General features: G+C 45.7%; 1 protein-coding gene across 1 annotated transcript in view; it reads right to left on the reverse strand.

Moving 5' to 3' along the window:
- Positions 1-16299, reverse strand: part of Fkbp5 (FKBP prolyl isomerase 5) — an 81754-nt gene that overhangs the window by 22978 nt on the left and 42477 nt on the right. The window contains exons 4-5 of the mRNA XM_041635093.1: positions 7475-7617; positions 6558-6672 (exon numbers count right to left, since the gene is read on the reverse strand). Of these exons, the coding sequence (XP_041491027.1) occupies positions 6558-6672; positions 7475-7617 (258 nt within the window). The remainder of the gene's footprint in view (positions 1-6557; positions 6673-7474; positions 7618-16299) is intronic.

Raw genomic sequence — 16299 nt, forward strand, 5'->3', positions numbered from 1 at the left:
CATACATGCAGACAAAAACCACATGTGCATAAAACAATTTTCTAAAAAAATGTAAAAAACCAAAAAACAAGTGCTAAATTAAAGCCCTTAAAGAACATTCCTTCACACACGCCAGGGCGTCCATCACAGCACTCTGTTAGTGTGGACACGGAAGGGAGCTCGGGAAATGATAGACATGGCTGTCTGTTCAGATTAGCTGTGTATTACCCAACACTACATGTTACATACTGTGCTGTACAGATGGCTGGCGGTGGTGGTGCATGCCTTTAGTTCCAGCATTGGAAGCAGAGGCAGGAGGATCTCTGTGAGTTTAAGTCCAGCCTGATCTATAGAGCGGGTTCCAGAACAGGCAGAGCTACAAAGAGAAATCCTGCCTCAAAAACAACCAAACAAAACACACACACACACAAAAAACAACCAAACAAAAAACTGCACCAAAAAAGAAGGTTGCACCCAATGTCTTCACAGTTGTCAAGCACAAGAAAGACGCCCAGCTGGGCCAGACCTGCTCAGCACAGCACTGAGCACACAGCCCAGGGCCGCTCCCTGTCTCTGTATAGCACAGCACTGAGCACACAGCCCAGGGCTGCTCCCTGTCTCTGTACAGGACTCTGAGCACACGGCCGAGGGCTGCTCCCTGTCTGTCTCTGTCTCTGTCCAGGACAGCACTGAGCACACGGCCCAGGGCTGCTCCCTGCTCTGTCTCTGTCTCTGTCTAGCACAGCACTGAGCACACAGCCCAGGGCCCAAAAGTAAGGATTTACTTAGTGACTAATCTGAAAACAGGGCTTTTAAGGGAATGGTGGCAATTTTTACTAATTTATAGGAATTTTCCTTTCTGAATCTATTAGTCAGTACTCTGATTTTAATAAGCTCCAGGAGGCTATCAAATCCACCACTGACCAGAGCTTTTGTTTTGTACAACTCTGCGAAAATGAATGATACATGGGTGGTTTGTTCTTTTTCTTTTTAGTAAAAACCAAAACAAAACAGAAATTAAAAAAAAACAAACCCAGACTATTCTCTAACATGATTTCACTCAAAAACCTGGAGATGCTGCCTGGAGGAAGGAACAGCCTGACTCTACAACATAAAGAACGCACGCTGCATTCAGATCAGGAACACACCGAGCGATCTTGTAGAATCATGAAATGGCTCCAAGAGCCTGGGATTGCCTTCTGTGGTCGTCTGCTGGACAGCACTAAATATCTGCAAAGTGTGTGCACAGAACCAGAACTCACAGCTCTCTCTGACCTCAGCACAAACACCCATGAATCCTCCCCCCCTCCTCCATTTCCATGCTGATCTCTTTTTCCTGCTTCATTTACAGGGAACAAACGGCTTGATGATGACATTATGAGCCCTGGTGCCTTTAACAGATGATATTCATTCATTCATTCATTCATTCATTCATGCCACACAAAGGCCCCAGAGGTTGGTATTGAGTGTCTTCCTTAGTGGCTCTCCAACTTTTTTGTTTCTGAGACAGAGTCTTGCTGTGTAGCCCTGGATGTCTGGGAAACTCACTATGTAGACCAGGCCGGCCTCAAACTCAGAGATCCACCTGTCTCTGTTTCTTACATGCTGGCATTAAAGACATGTGCCACAACTCTAGGGCCCACCTTAGTTTTTAAAATAGGCTCTCTCACAGACCCTGACATGTATTGGTTTGGTTAGAGTGTATGGCCAGTGAGCTCCAAGGTCTTCTCCTCTGTTCTACCAACTCCAGTGTAGGTGTTATGTGGGTGCACACATGTGCACAGATGCCCGAGGAGGCCCCTTCAGCTGGGGTCACAGGGGCTTGTGAACACCCAACCTGGGTACTGGGCACCTAGGCTCCAGTCTGCCAGGAAACAGCTAGTGTTCTTTGCTCAGTCCCTGGCAGATTTCTGTCCTGTGGCTGATGGGGTAATGACTTTCTTGTAGCCCCATCACTCACATCTTTCTTCCCCGCATCCCGAGATGCTCTTGCCCGTTACCCACATCACCAATGCAGATGTGGAGAAAGACACTGTCCACTTCACCCTGCTGCCCTTCCGGACCTTCAATTTTAACGAACATCAATTTCCAGACTTTCTTATCCTTCTTTCCATTTCAGAAGCCTGGGTAGGTGGTTTTGTTTTTGAGTTCTGAACTGGCTCTTAAATTAAAGACAGTGATCTGCATCTTAGCTACCTTTGTGTTTTCTCCCAGTTTCCCTGACACTTTTCATTCCTGTTGACCAATCCCTGCTGGCTGCACAGAGGACCCGGGGAGGTTCAGAGGTCCAATGACTGCACCTACCTGTCACTATTACTCTATGCAGGCAACACGGTGGCCTTTTCCCAAAATGGGGACTGTGAAGGGCACAGGTGGTTTCTTAAGTATTTATTAGGCAGCTACCTACACAGGCTGGGGACTCCCTGCCTTCCTGCCGATGTTTGGAAAGAGACTGAGCCCTCCAGCACTGTTAGTGCTGTGGACAGCTGCCATGCCCAACACATCTGTTTCAGAAGTGCAAGGACTCCCTACATCCCTGTTCTGCAGTCCAAGCCTAACACCTGGAGTCTCCTGGAGGCTAGTCCCTTACTGCAGTCAGAAGTCACAGCGACAGATCCTCAGGCAGTTAGTTCAGTCCTTGGCTGCAAACTACAGTCACCTGGGAGCTTAAAAAAATATTTGCCTCTGCCAGTCTCTTTGAGATTTTCATTTTAATGGGCCGAGCCAAGGCTGAGTTACTATAGTAGAGGCTTGCTGGTGCAGCTGCCCCATACTGCTTTATAGCAATGATGATTGCCCCATAGCCTGTTTTGGCTCCCGTGAACCAGCTGATTGGGAGAGCTTGGAGTTCTGCCCGAGCTTGTTGAGAAGAACGGTATGTACCTCTACAGAGGTCTTCTCAACACCTGCTTTGGGTTGGACTTGCAGAATTCAGTTTCCACCAGTCTAAGTCCATTTACTTTATATATTTCATTTTTGTTGTTGTTGCTTTGTTTTGAGACAGGGTTTCACTGTGTAGCCCTGATTGTCCTGGAACTCACTATGTAGATCAGGATGGCCTCAAATTCATAGATATCTGCTTCTGCCTCCTGAGTGCTGGGATTAAAGATGTGCGCCACCATACCTGGCATTGTATATATTTCATAAACTTGAATTTCCGATTCCTCCCTTTTTTAAAAAATTTTTTTGAGACATGTTCTCACTATGTAGCTCTGGCTATCCAGGAACTCACTAGTAGACTAGGCTGACCTTGAATCCATAAGATCCTCCAGCCTGGGTTTAAAGGTATGTACTGCTAGGAGCTTCTCTTTTTAAAAGTAACTCCCAGCCGGACAATGGTGGCATATGTCTTTAATCCCAGCACTCAGGAGGCAGAGGCAGGAGGATCTCTGTGAGTTCGAGGCCCGTCTGGTCTACAAGAGCTAATTCCAGGACAGGCGCCAAAGCTACAGGAAACCCTTACTTAAAAAACAAAACAACAACAACAACAAACAACAGCAAACAACTCCCTCATGCTCACTCTTCCACCTATCATTCTATTGCGTAAGGAGGTGAGAGGGAAGGGAAAGGCAATTCTCCCACAGCAGAACCCTGAAGATCGCAGTTGGAACTGAGCATCTGGAAACACCGTCACTGTCTGCAGCTGAAAGCATAGGCAAAGGAGCCCGTCACCAACACCAGAAATCAGAAACCCCAAAGAGAGGGAGATGGGACAGAGCTGGGAGCTCCTCGGAGCACACTTCAGGACAGTCGGATCGTCTAAGCTTAGGGGTGGCAGCGTGGTCACACTGGCAACCGCGCTCGTGTGATGACCGAAGCATCGGTCGTTACAACCACAACAGGCAGAGCACTCAGAATACGGTGACTTTTCTTTACAATGGACAAGGACGACACTGGATAAACATGACAAGACAGCAATTTTACTTGGTAAGAAAAGGCACAGAAGAACAGAACCTATGACTGATTTATAACAATGAGAATTTTGGTAAGAGTGGAAAGCAGATCTTGAGAAAAAATAAGTTCCACAAAGCTACAAAGCAGCAGATGGTGATGATTTACCAGCGTTCCATCTAGCCCATGCACCCCTCAAAAGCAAAGCCTGCCGCTACGGCAAAGATACAGACTGAAGTCACCACTGTTCCTAGAGACAAAGTGACCAAGGATGCGGTGTAGGAAATGAACGGAGTCAAGGGTTCCTTTCCACAAATCTAGTTAAAGGAAGCAAAACATTCTGTAAATATAGTACAAAGGATAAGAAAAGAACACAGGGCCCCATGCCTACGCGTATCCTATGTCTGACAGCCCCACTGTATCTAATCCACAACCTCCAAAGCCTACGCGTACCCTATGCCCGACAGCCCCACTACACCGCGGAAGTCTTAGGTATCATGTGACAATTCAGAAGCGATGTGATGTGTAGTCTAGGACTGCGTGTGTGAACACACTGTGAATCTACTGAAAAGAGAAGTTCCAGATGAGCAAACAGAGAAGAAACCACTACTGGTGTGAGGTGTAAAGGAGGCTCTAACAGGAGACAGCCCTTACAAAGGCCTAGTGGACAGAAGAGAGGCACGGGGGCCGCTACCCTAGCCCAGAAATCACCACGAGCCAGGACACCACAGACTCTTGAAGATGAACTCAAAGGGCACAGCATCACCCACACAGTAACTTCCAAACCTCAATCTACTTACTGCAAACCTAAACTGGGAGATAGTCAGTCTATCAAATGGAAAATTGTATTCAAAAGTGTCAGCCATAGGAAATGAAGATGGAAGATAAATTTATTGCAAGGGAATAAAGCCATGAAAGCTAAATACAAGTCCATATTCTGAATCTGAGACTGGACTACAAAACTAGAAAAGAGTTAGTGAGGTAGTGGGTGTGGGAAGCGAAATCCCTGCTCGTGACAAATGCCCTGCGGATGTGTATGATCTTACTACCTGGAGAAGAACAGTCTGAAACAGCCTGCGAATTTCCTCTAAATCTAAATTTTTTTCCAAACAAAGTTAAAAATATGATTTCTACTGAACACCCAAATCAAGGTTTAGTCTCACCTGCTCCAAGGCCACCTCTACAAGTACAAGTAGTTTTGTACTGCTATAATTCAGGAAAACTGTTCTTTTTAATTTAGTTGCCATACCTCCCAGTTAAAAACACATTATGAAGCCAAGTAGTGGTGGTGCACGCCTTTCATCCCAGCACTTGGGAGGCAGAGGCAGTTGGATCTCTGAGTTTGAAGCCAGCATGGTCTACAGAGCTAGCTCCAAGACAGCTAGGACTGTTACACAGAGAAACCTTGTCTCAAGAAACCAAAATAAATAAAAAAGCAATAACAATAAACAAAACAAAAAACCCACCACCAAAACATTATGAAGCTGGGCATGGGAGTGTTCACCTTTAATCCCAGCGTTTGGGATGCAGAGGCAGGCTGATCAAGTTCAAGGTCAGCCTGGTTTAAATAGTGAGCTCCAGGACAGCTAGGGCTACAAAAAAAAAAAAAAAAAAAAAAAAAAACCCTGCCTCGGAAAACCAAAATCCAAAAACAACAAACAAAGAAAGAGAGAAAATACTAAACCTGATTTAATTGTTAGACTTGTGTAATGAAATATGAGTCTAAACAGTATGTACATGCTGAAATTAAAGCCTTGGTTATTCTAGTTGTTTTAGGTAGACTCTCCTCTGAATGGGCCTTTTCTAAATGTCCCTGTTTAGTGACTTGGTTTCTTCCAGAAGCGCGTCTTTCTCACGACTCCCTTTTGAAGACATCAGCTCAGTGCAGAAGGTTTTATGGACTGCCCAGTGCGTGTCAGACACACAGCAGATGCTGCAAGTAACAAGCAAAGAAGGAAAACCCTGTCTGAGTTCAGGCAGGTGGGCGAGGACTGATGTAAGTAGGGGCAACCAGTGCATGGTGTGCTCGGGGAGGGACTCCGTTTCCTAGTCTTCAGAGGAAGATATGAAAATAGCTCCAGGTTGGCTTGGCAACTGGAAAACAGCACTTGATCCCAGGCCACCCCACACAGAACGAACACAGCTGCCCAACTCCACCGCTCTGCTCAGCAGCTCTGCAATCTTGGGCCATTTATATGACATCACGGAAGTAATTTTCCTCACTTGGGGATAATAAATCTCACCTTCTAAGTTACTGTGAGAAAGACAGAGAAAAATGCCCTCCAGGGATCTAGGGACTGAGAATTATTTGGTAGACAGGACTATTGTATATGTATTTGAGTTTATAGATGCTGACAGATGTTTGGAATGCACATTAAATTAGTATTTAACAAATGAAGCTTTTAGATGAATGCTGAATCTAAAACTGTTCTTGAGATATATATTCAACGCACTAATTACTTTATTAATTTTTTTATATCGTATATGTGTACACCCTGGAGAGCAGAAGAAGGTGCTGGATTCTCTGGAACTGGGGCCCTGGCAGATACAGGTCTGGGAACCAAACACAGATCTCTAAGAAAGAGCAAACTCTCATAACTGCTGAGCCGTGTTTGCAGCCCACAGATTTTCCGGGTCACTGCACTTTGCTCACACCACGGAGGACTGGCTCCCGGAGCAGGACTCACCCTCCACCGTCGCCCCTTCATTTGGGTTGGAGTAGCCTTCTCCTTTCCGCTTGATTCTACGGATGATGCCTGAATCCTCAAACAAGTCCTCTCCTTTGAAATCAAGAAGTTCAATCTAGAACAGAAATGTCAGTCAGCTTACCAGTTATTTTATGAGACTCTAAACTCCATCTTTATCTTTATGGCTCAGGGAGAGGAAAGCAGAGAAGGCAAACAATGCACTCTGCACCACTTGGAAACGGCTCCGCGGAATGACAACGTCTAGAACTGCATCCTGTGAGGCTGCAGAGCAAAGGCGGACAGGAAATACTAGGATAGCGGCCTCGTGGGCAGAAGGCCAGGGCTACAAGGTGCCGGCGAAGAACAGCTTTGTCTGACTCGGACGCTACCAGTTTCCACGCCTGATTTATGAAGTTTTCATCCTAAAACAGGAAACTAAGAATCTGGCCTTCGGCTGACTGAAGACGCACTTTCACCTTGCTAGATTACAATCAAGTTTTACCAATTATGTGCAACTAATTCAACACAGGCTGAACAATACCCTAGCACTTAGTGCTCCTGATGAAGATGAGCGGACAGTCGTGAGCCTTCACAATTTACCATCTTAACGCGTTTATCATCACCGTTTCCAGCCTGTCAGTTGTGAGCATGTCTTACTTCCCCTGCTGACCAGAGCTTGTATTTCTAAATCTGCGTCTTTTGTTTGTTTGGATATGCCCACTTAGTGCCAGAGACACATGAGACACACGGCTAAGAAAGCACAGGCACATCCCCTGGGTGTGGGGGAAACAATTCAAGAAGCCAAGCTGGAAAATAAATAAGCCAGAGCGGGTTCTCAGCGCAAACTCAGCTCCTCTCCCACTGCTGCAGACAGCTCACTACACGCCGGCAAGGCGGGCGACGACACACACACTTGCCTCGAAAAAGAGGGTCGCATTCGGGGGGATTTTCGGGAGACTGCCCGCAGAGCCGTAGGCGTATTCTGGTTTACACACCAAGTGGCAGACCTCTCCTTTCTTCATGGTAGACACGCCAATGTCCCAGGCTTTGATAACCTGGCCTAAAAGAAAGCAAGAAAACAGGTTGCTTCAAACAAAGGTCAAATCAATCTGTCAAATCACAAGAACTATAAAATCTGGATGTTTCCTTCCCTGCCGGTTCCAGAACCTTGGCTTTACTGCTCGACTGCAGGACTGCAGCAGGCTACCTGTGCGCTGTCAGTATTTACAAGCTCTTGTTAGGGTGTTTGCTTTGGATTTTGGTTTCAAGACAGGGTTGCTCTGCGTAGGCCTGGCTGTCCAAAAACTCACAGATCTGCCTGCCTCTACTTCCCCAGTGCTGTGTCACGATATCTGGGTACTGTCTTTTTCTGAGTCAGCCTTATGGTGTAGCACCAACTAGGCTAGAACTCCCAGTTCTCCTGCTGATTGCCTGTCTCGAGGAGGATGCTGGGATGAGAGGCATGCCCTCGGGTAATACACACAGCTCTTATCATATGCAGCATTCACTAGGCTTCCTTGTGGGGCAGGAAAGAGGGTTCAGTGGTTAGAGCACTGGCTGCTCTTCCACAAGACCCAGGTTCAATTCCCATCACCCACATGGTAGCATACAAGTGTCTGTAACTGCAGTTCCAGGGGAGCCCACATCCTCACAGACATATGTGCAGACAAAACATCAATGCACATAATACACAAACAATATCTCATTGTAAGCAGTCTCCAACCATTTGGGAAACAACAGAGAATTTAAGCAAAAACAAAACACACTTGAGACGATTATCATCAATTAAAACCTTTAACATTTGGGCTAGAACGATGTCTCACTTGGCAAACTACTTGTTGACAAGCTTGCTGACCTGGTTTTGATTCCTGGGACTCAAGTGTTAAGATGAATGAACTGATTCTGGCAAGACTGCTCTCTGACCTGCGCGCGCGCACACACACACACAATTGTATTTTAAAAATTAATAAAAACACTTAAGCCTTTAAAGTAGGACAAGTGGAGTGACAGAGAACTGGACCTGGTACATGAGGATCAAGGACCCTGTATGTACGAAAGCAGGTAGAGAGAAAGCATTTGCTATTACTAGTCCAGACTTCAGTTTAACATTCAACTCTGAACTTTTTATTTAACAACTTCATCTTCTTTCTTTATTCCCAGAGGGAGGACACACATTTTAGGATTAAGAGTGCTAGAGCCCAACCCCAGGTCTGCCCCTTAGTAGCTTTGAAAACTTATGTGTAAGTTTAATCTGTTCCCTGACCCTAAAACCTTAAATAACAGCACCCAGAATGTAGCTTTCTGAAGATGAAATAGAAGCGTTTAGGCTCCTGACACGGTGCCGGGTGTACGGTACAGTCTAATAAAGGGAAGCCGCTGCATCACAACCACCGCCACAAACAAATCCCTCTCTCTTGGCTTTTGAGACAGGGTCTTATTACACGGCTCAGGTTGGCTCAGCTTCTAAGTGCTGGGTCACAGCAATGACACTCTCCCTATCTATCACACTCCTTATGTGTGTGCACACGAAGTCGTGAGAACTGGTAGGAAATAGTGCTCTTCTTCATCATGGGTCCTGGGGCCTAACTCGGTCATGGGGCTCTGAAGCACGCACCATCTCACCAGTCCTCCTTATTTCTATATTTATTTATTATGGTTTTTTGAGACAGGATTTCTGTATAGTCATGGCTGTACTGGAACTTGCCTTGTAGACAAGGCCAGCTTCGAATTCAAAGATCTGCCCATCTCTGCCTCCCCAGTACTGGCATTAAGTCATGTGCCACCACCCAGCTCCCACCTCATTCTTCTTTTTTTCTCTGAGACAAGGTTCCTCTGTAGCTTTGGAGCCTGTCTTAGAACTAGCTCTTGTAGACCAGGCTGGCTTCGAACTTCTGCCTCCCGAGTGCTGGGATTAAAGGCGTGTGCCATCACCACCCTGCCCACCTCACTCTTAATAGCTATACAGTACTACAATCTCCTATCGAAAAATGTATTACCAACAATCTTGTAATGAGGATATATGTTTAGATACTTTATGCAAGTGTATCTAGCATGTAAATTCCTAGGTAAAGTTCAATTGGTAACAACTAATACCCAAGAGCCTTTACAAAATGGCTATCTCAGTGTATCTGTGCGCCCACTCAGTTCTGAGAGTGGCCTGGAATCACTGGGAGGGATTGAAAGCCTGGGACTGAGGCTGCTTTTCTGACACTCTTCAAACACTGTGTTTCCACTTCACCGCTGACACCTTTAGAACAGCAACAGAACAAATATCCACAATCCTAATAATCTGAGGACAGACACCTCACACTGAGCCATCTCTCCAGAGCCCATGGGGCAAACGTGTTTATTGTGGGGTGCACTACTATGTGTCTGCTGAAGGCAAGGGGCCCGCTAGGGACAGCAATGTGAAAGCTCGCGCCTCCCTCCTCTCCTCTAGGAACTCTGCAGTGCACTAGGTATCGCCACACCAAGATACTTGAGTTGTCACTGTTGTCATGTCCTCAAGGCTGACCTCCAACTCCTTCGTCACCAGGGACAGCCCTGAATTCTCACGGTCCTACCTCCGCCTCCCCAGTGCTGGATCTGCAGGTGTGCACACCACACCACTTCCCCGACCTGGCTTCTGAAAAGCAATACCAAGAAAACCTCTGAAATCCTGGCAACCCAGGGAACTGTCGATGTCCTTTAAATCATAGACATAATCTTTGCTTGTGTATTGCATCGTTACATGCCTAGTCTTAAAACTGGGAGGGTTTGTTCTTTGGCTCTGCAGTCTTCTCGACATAGTTCATATAATAAAAGTTCTTTTCTCAAAGATGTCTGAACACATGCCCTTTAGTAAGCAGAGCAGCCCATCTTTTGTAACGTGTGTCGTTCCGTCGACGACCACTGAGCAGTCCTGACTCTAACTGTTGTGGAGAGGCCGCTTGCTCGTCCCGGCTGCCCAAAACCGCCCAAAACTGAAATAATCACACAGAAACTGTATTCATTAAGTCACTTCTTGGCCCATTAGCTCTAGTTTCTTATTGGCTAACTCTCTTTTTTTTTTAAGATTTATTTATTATGTATAGAGTATTCTGCCTACATATATCCTATAGGCCAGTAGAGGGCACCAGATTTCATTACAGATGGTTGTGAGCCACCATGTGGTTGCTGGGATTTGAACTCAGGCTGTTAAGAACAGCCAGTGCTCTTAACCTCTGAGCCACCTCTCTAGCCCTTGGCTAACTCTTAAATCTTAATTTAACCCATCTCTATTAATCTGTGTATCGCCACGTGGCTGTGGCTTATGGGCTAAAGTTCTGGTGTCTGTCTCCAGCGGGGCTACATAGCCTTCTTCCTCCCAGCATTCAGTTTAGTTTTCTCCACCTACCTCTATTCCCTGTGCAGGCCCAAGACAGTTTTCTTTATACAGTAATGGTAATTACAGCATACAGAGGGGAATCCCACATCACTAACTCCACATGGCTTCCTTTGTACAGTGAAAGCCTGTAGCTGATATGATCCAGATCGGTTGGTATGTCAGTAAACTCTTAAGTGAAGAATCATGCAAACACATACATAACTCATTTTATAAAACATGGACAACCTCGTAATTCATAGTGTGTTAGTGGCCAAGGCTTCGTCTGTGAGTATGGCCATTCTAGGTTATAGCAATGTTACCTTGATATGGAACAAGAGCTGAACGATACAGGCAATCAGTATGTAGGTTCTTCTGGTGAAGTGTTCTGAGGGTGACTTACTTTAACTCTTTTATCCACCTCTCATTCAAGGATGCTTTTAGAATTTCTTGTAACAAATCTTTCTAGAGTATCCTACAAGTTTCTCTTCATTATATCTAATGAAACAAGATACTTGGAAAAAGTACACAGTTAGATTTAAATTAAAAATGTAGTCCTTGGCATCTGCCAGTGCTTAGACACGTGCAGTTAGGCCTCTGTTGTCAGAGGATGGCCTGGGGCTCACATCAAGGCCAAGCTGTTCTCCCACTGAACAGAAACAAGCTTATAAAACACCAGCATCAGACGAGGTCACTGTATAACCATCACAAACCCAGACAAAACAAGAACACTTAAAAATCTAGCTAAGCTTGGATAAAAAAGAAGGTCGCTGTGCATCCTACAAAATACCAAACAGCCCCCTCTCCTGGCTGATACAGGCGACTGTTGCATCTTACATGGGCCGCCCTAGTCCCATTCTGTCTGCTCCAGGCAGAAATCTTCATTCTCAAGAGGAGGATCACCCTGCATCCTCACTGTCCTGCTTGTTCAGAAGTCCCCCATACCCTACCGACGTCCTTTCTACATGCATCCTCCGACGCTCCATGGAGCTCACTATGTACATTCTCTCTGGAGAGGACAGAGCCCAGACTGTTCAATTGCAGGGTGCTCCTGGTAGTCTGTGACTGGAGAGGACCAATGTCCAGGTCACTCGTGGGCACAGTGTGGGGATCACCGCTCTGCTCGGCGGGATCCAGTCATATCACTCAGGGTATCTGCAAACGACTAGAGCAAAATCTAATCTGGACCTAGTTAAGCACGGCCGACCACATTCCCTTGAGTGCAGTTCGTAGGAGAACCACTGGGCCAGACAGACGAACATTTCAAAGACTCTTCATCTTCAGGGTCTTTAGCTTGCGGACAGACTATGCCAAAAATAAGCTGGGTGGTGGGGGCACATGCCTTTAATCTCAGGACTTGGGAGGCAAAGGCAGGCAGATTTCTTTGAGTTTGAGGCTAGCCTGGTCTACAAGAGCTAGTTCCAGGACAGGCTCCAAAGCTAGAGAGAAACCCTGTCTTGAAAAACTAATAATCATCATCATCATCATCATCATCATCTAGAAAATATATTTTTATATTTGATATGGACCTCAGTTTTACTACCCCAAACACAATGTATCAATTCTAGGAGTTCTAGCCCACTGCAACAAAGTATCAAATACTATACATTTATATCTCTTATACCTACACAGACACTGGAAACATGACTTTAAAGACAGAGGCTGACAAATAGCTCAATGCATCAAGTATGAGGCTCTGACTTACAGCCTCAGCTCCATGTAAAAGCCAGGCCTTGTGACGTGTGCTACCTAATCCCAGTACTGGGAGACAGAGACAAGATCCCAAGTCTCACAGGACGGCCAGTGTAGCTGAATGGGTGAGCCCTACGTCCCAATGACCTAACTCAAAAGCAATATGGACGGCTCCCAAGGCTGACATCTCATCTCTGCATACATGCACACCAACGAGAACATGACACACAACTGCACAACACACAAGTAATAAAATGCACACCAAACCCCAGGACAAGAGCAATGCACTGTATTTTTTTCCTTCTTCTGTACTGGTGTGTGTGTATTCTGGTTAAAAAACCCATGTGAGTCGGGTGGTGGTGGAGCACATCTTTGATTCAGCACTTGGGAGCAGAGACAGGCCTCCAAGTTTGAGGCCAGCCTGGTCTACAGAGTGCGCTCTGATGGAGGAAGGTCATTGGCTAATAAAGGCACTGCCCTGGCCCATTTTATTGGTTAGAGGATAGGTGGGAGGAGTAAACAGAACAAAATGCCGGGAGGAAGAGGAAGTGAGCTCAGAGACTCCACAGCTCTCTCGGGAGCAGACGCCTCAGAGAGACGCCATGCCCCGCTCCCGGGCAGACACAAGGCATGAAGCTCCAACCCAGGATGGACTAGGCTAGAATCTTCCCAGTAAGACCGGTTCTCACAGATTATTAGAGATGGGTTGATCGGGATGTGAGAATTAGCCTGTAAGTGCTAGAGCTAAAGGGCCAAGCAATGCTTAAAAGAATACAGTGTCTGTGTAATTATTTTGGGGCATAAGCTAGCCGAGCAGGTGGCCGGGGTACTGGGAATGCAGCCCCACCGCCCTATTACTACAGCGCTCCAGGAGAGCGATAGCTCTACTGAGAAAACAAAAACCCTATATACTTTAAACAACGCATTAAAGTTTACTCACCTGACACTTTCCTTTATAATACAGACTGCTTTATTAATAACTGCCTACTTTAGTGATTCTTACTGCATAACTCCTCTTGCTGACTCCAAACATGTTTAACCGTGGTAAACATGTTATTTCATCTTAAGCATTTTCTGGGAGCACTTGGTGTGACGACACCTACAAGGCTGTGCGACTCAGCTCCAGAATGCTCTCAATTTGCCCATCTGAAACTTTATACCTGGATCACACACCCCGTTTCCCCCTGCCCTCAGTCACCAGCAATCACTTGTTCTGTGTTGTGGAAAGTGCCACTCTATAAATACTTAATACAAATGGAGTCACAAAGTGTCCATTTTTGTGAGTGGAGTATTTCGTGTAGCATCATGTCTTTGGGGTTGATCACTGGTGTGGTATGTGCCCGACTTTCCTTCTCCTTTAGACCAAGTCAGGCTGCACACAATATCTGCCAGTCACCTGCTGATGACACTTCCAACGCTTGCCCTTTTGGTCACGTTTGTGAACGTGTATAAATATGAGACCCTTCACACAGTTCTTCTGGATACCTATCCAGAAGCGGACTGCTGCATCATAAGTGAGTCTTTTGTGTTTAATTTTTTGAAACTATTTTTAATGATTTATTTACTGATATTTTATGTGCATTGGTGTTTTGCCTACACCTATGTCTTTGTGAGGGCATCGGATCTCCTGGAACTGGAGTTACAGACAGCTATGAGCTGCCATGTGGTGCTGAGAATTGAAGCCAGGTTCTCTAGAAGAGCAGCCAGTGCTTTTAACTGCTGAGCCGTCTCTCCAGTCCCTTTCTTCTTTTTCTTCTCCTCCTTTTCCCCCTTCTTTCTTCTCTTCCTCTTTTTCTTTTTTTAGTTTTTTTGAGACAGGTTTTTATGTAGCCCTGGCTGTCCTGGTACTCACTATGTAGACCAGGCTGGCCTTGAACTTTGAGATTCACCTGCCTCTGCCTCATGAGTGCTGGGATATGTCTTTTTATAAAGGTGGCATCATCCTACCTTCCAAGAGAAGAGAAAGATTCCTCTATCTCCCATATCCTCATCAATGCTCCCTTCCCTCCTTCTCTTAAACAGCATTCATCCAAATGTGTAAGAATTTCATCACCCTGCATTTGGCTATACTAGTGACAAATGATGCCAGGTACCCTCCCGTGTCAACTGGACACCTGCATGCCTGTTCTCCTGGCACTAGACTGCCTCAAACTCCAGAGTGGCTGGATTGCAGGCATGTGCGACTCTGGCTTCGCTCCTCCATTTTTGAGACTATTTGTTGTATTGAGCATATTCACTGTGCGCCACAGACCAGCTGCTTCCTAGACAGCCTTCTCTCCATCCCGTAGATCCTTTTCGTTACTGTATCCCGTACTGAAGAGAAAACACTTTTTTTTAAAAAAAACTTTTGTGTTTATGTTTTTGGTGTTGGTATTGTTCCAACATTACTGCCAAATCTAATGACATGAAGCTTTTCTTGTTTCCTTCTGGCAGTATCAGTTTTTGCTCATAGGCTTTGGTTTTTATTCCACATCGACTTACTAATTACATACGATGCACGGTAAGGGTCCAATTCATTATTTCCTAAAAGCATATTAAAATCTGATCGCATGGTATAGTATCTCAGCGGGAAAGTGAACTACTTCAGATTACCTTCCTTACATGCTCATGCACTCTGAACCGCAGGGAAAAGCACGCACATGAGCTGTCTGCAGAGGAATAAGGGACCCGCGGAAACAGAAGGAGCACGTGCTCAACCACAAACAGCTCCTGACACTGGGCACACACTCAGTCCTTTCTAGTAAGTGTATTTTACCGGTGTAAAATGTCTTTCAGGCTTAGCAGCATGATATAACACACGCTTCCTTCCAAGCACACATTAACGTCACCCATCAGGCAAGCACATGCAACTTGCTTCTCCTAAACCCTGGGGAGAGCGGCTGGTGTAGAGCAGGCACAGCGCACATGCTGCGGGCTCTCCTGGACGGGGCTGTTTCACACCTAAGGTCTGATGAAACTTCAGAAACACTACCCGGGGGCTGAGTCACGGCTGAGTCATTGTGTCCAAGTGAACAAGCACCACACATAACCTCTTTGTACTTCCGTCTCCTCACACCTGAACAAAAGCACTTTCATGCTCCCAGATTCTAAACACACTCACACTTTAAATGCAGGGAGACATTTAAAAGCTGTACACTTAGTGATTTCTACCAAGGGAGTAATAGACAATGTTAAGTCTTTCAAGCAATAACATCGTTGGGGAAACTGGACATTTAATTTTTCTGACCCCCAAAATGTGACGTGGATAGACGGGAAACTTTAAGAAAACACTTGCTTTGTTCTACTTGGTACTTTACAGTCAAGGAAGAATGCTTCTGAGAAAATGAATTTGAATGCCACCACCCCAAACAAAATAACAATAAACACACAAGGGAAACTGTCCCCCTCCTATCCTGTAACACACTTCACAGTGCTAACAACCGGTTCATAGACTGGTTCAGAGTTTCTTTCCCAACATCCCGGGACAAAGAGGCTGGCTAAGCATTGTTTCAGGTTTATATGCCTGCACGGTAAGCAGACTTACGACACGAGACATCACAATAGTTTTTATTGTGACTGCAGTGAAAACTTTAAAGCCAGCCAGTAATCTTCTGATGTAATAACAACAATAAACACCTAAGTGTGCACGACGTCAGGCAGATCCACGCAGTGACATGCCTTGTTTTCATCTCAACATCACACCACAGTCTATAGTAATAATAGTTATTC

The sequence above is a fragment of the Microtus oregoni genome, unplaced genomic scaffold (assembly GCF_018167655.1).
Source record: "Microtus oregoni isolate MIOR12 unplaced genomic scaffold, Mior012 000046F_ref0000063, whole genome shotgun sequence".
NCBI classification, from domain to species: domain Eukaryota; kingdom Metazoa; phylum Chordata; class Mammalia; order Rodentia; family Cricetidae; genus Microtus; species Microtus oregoni.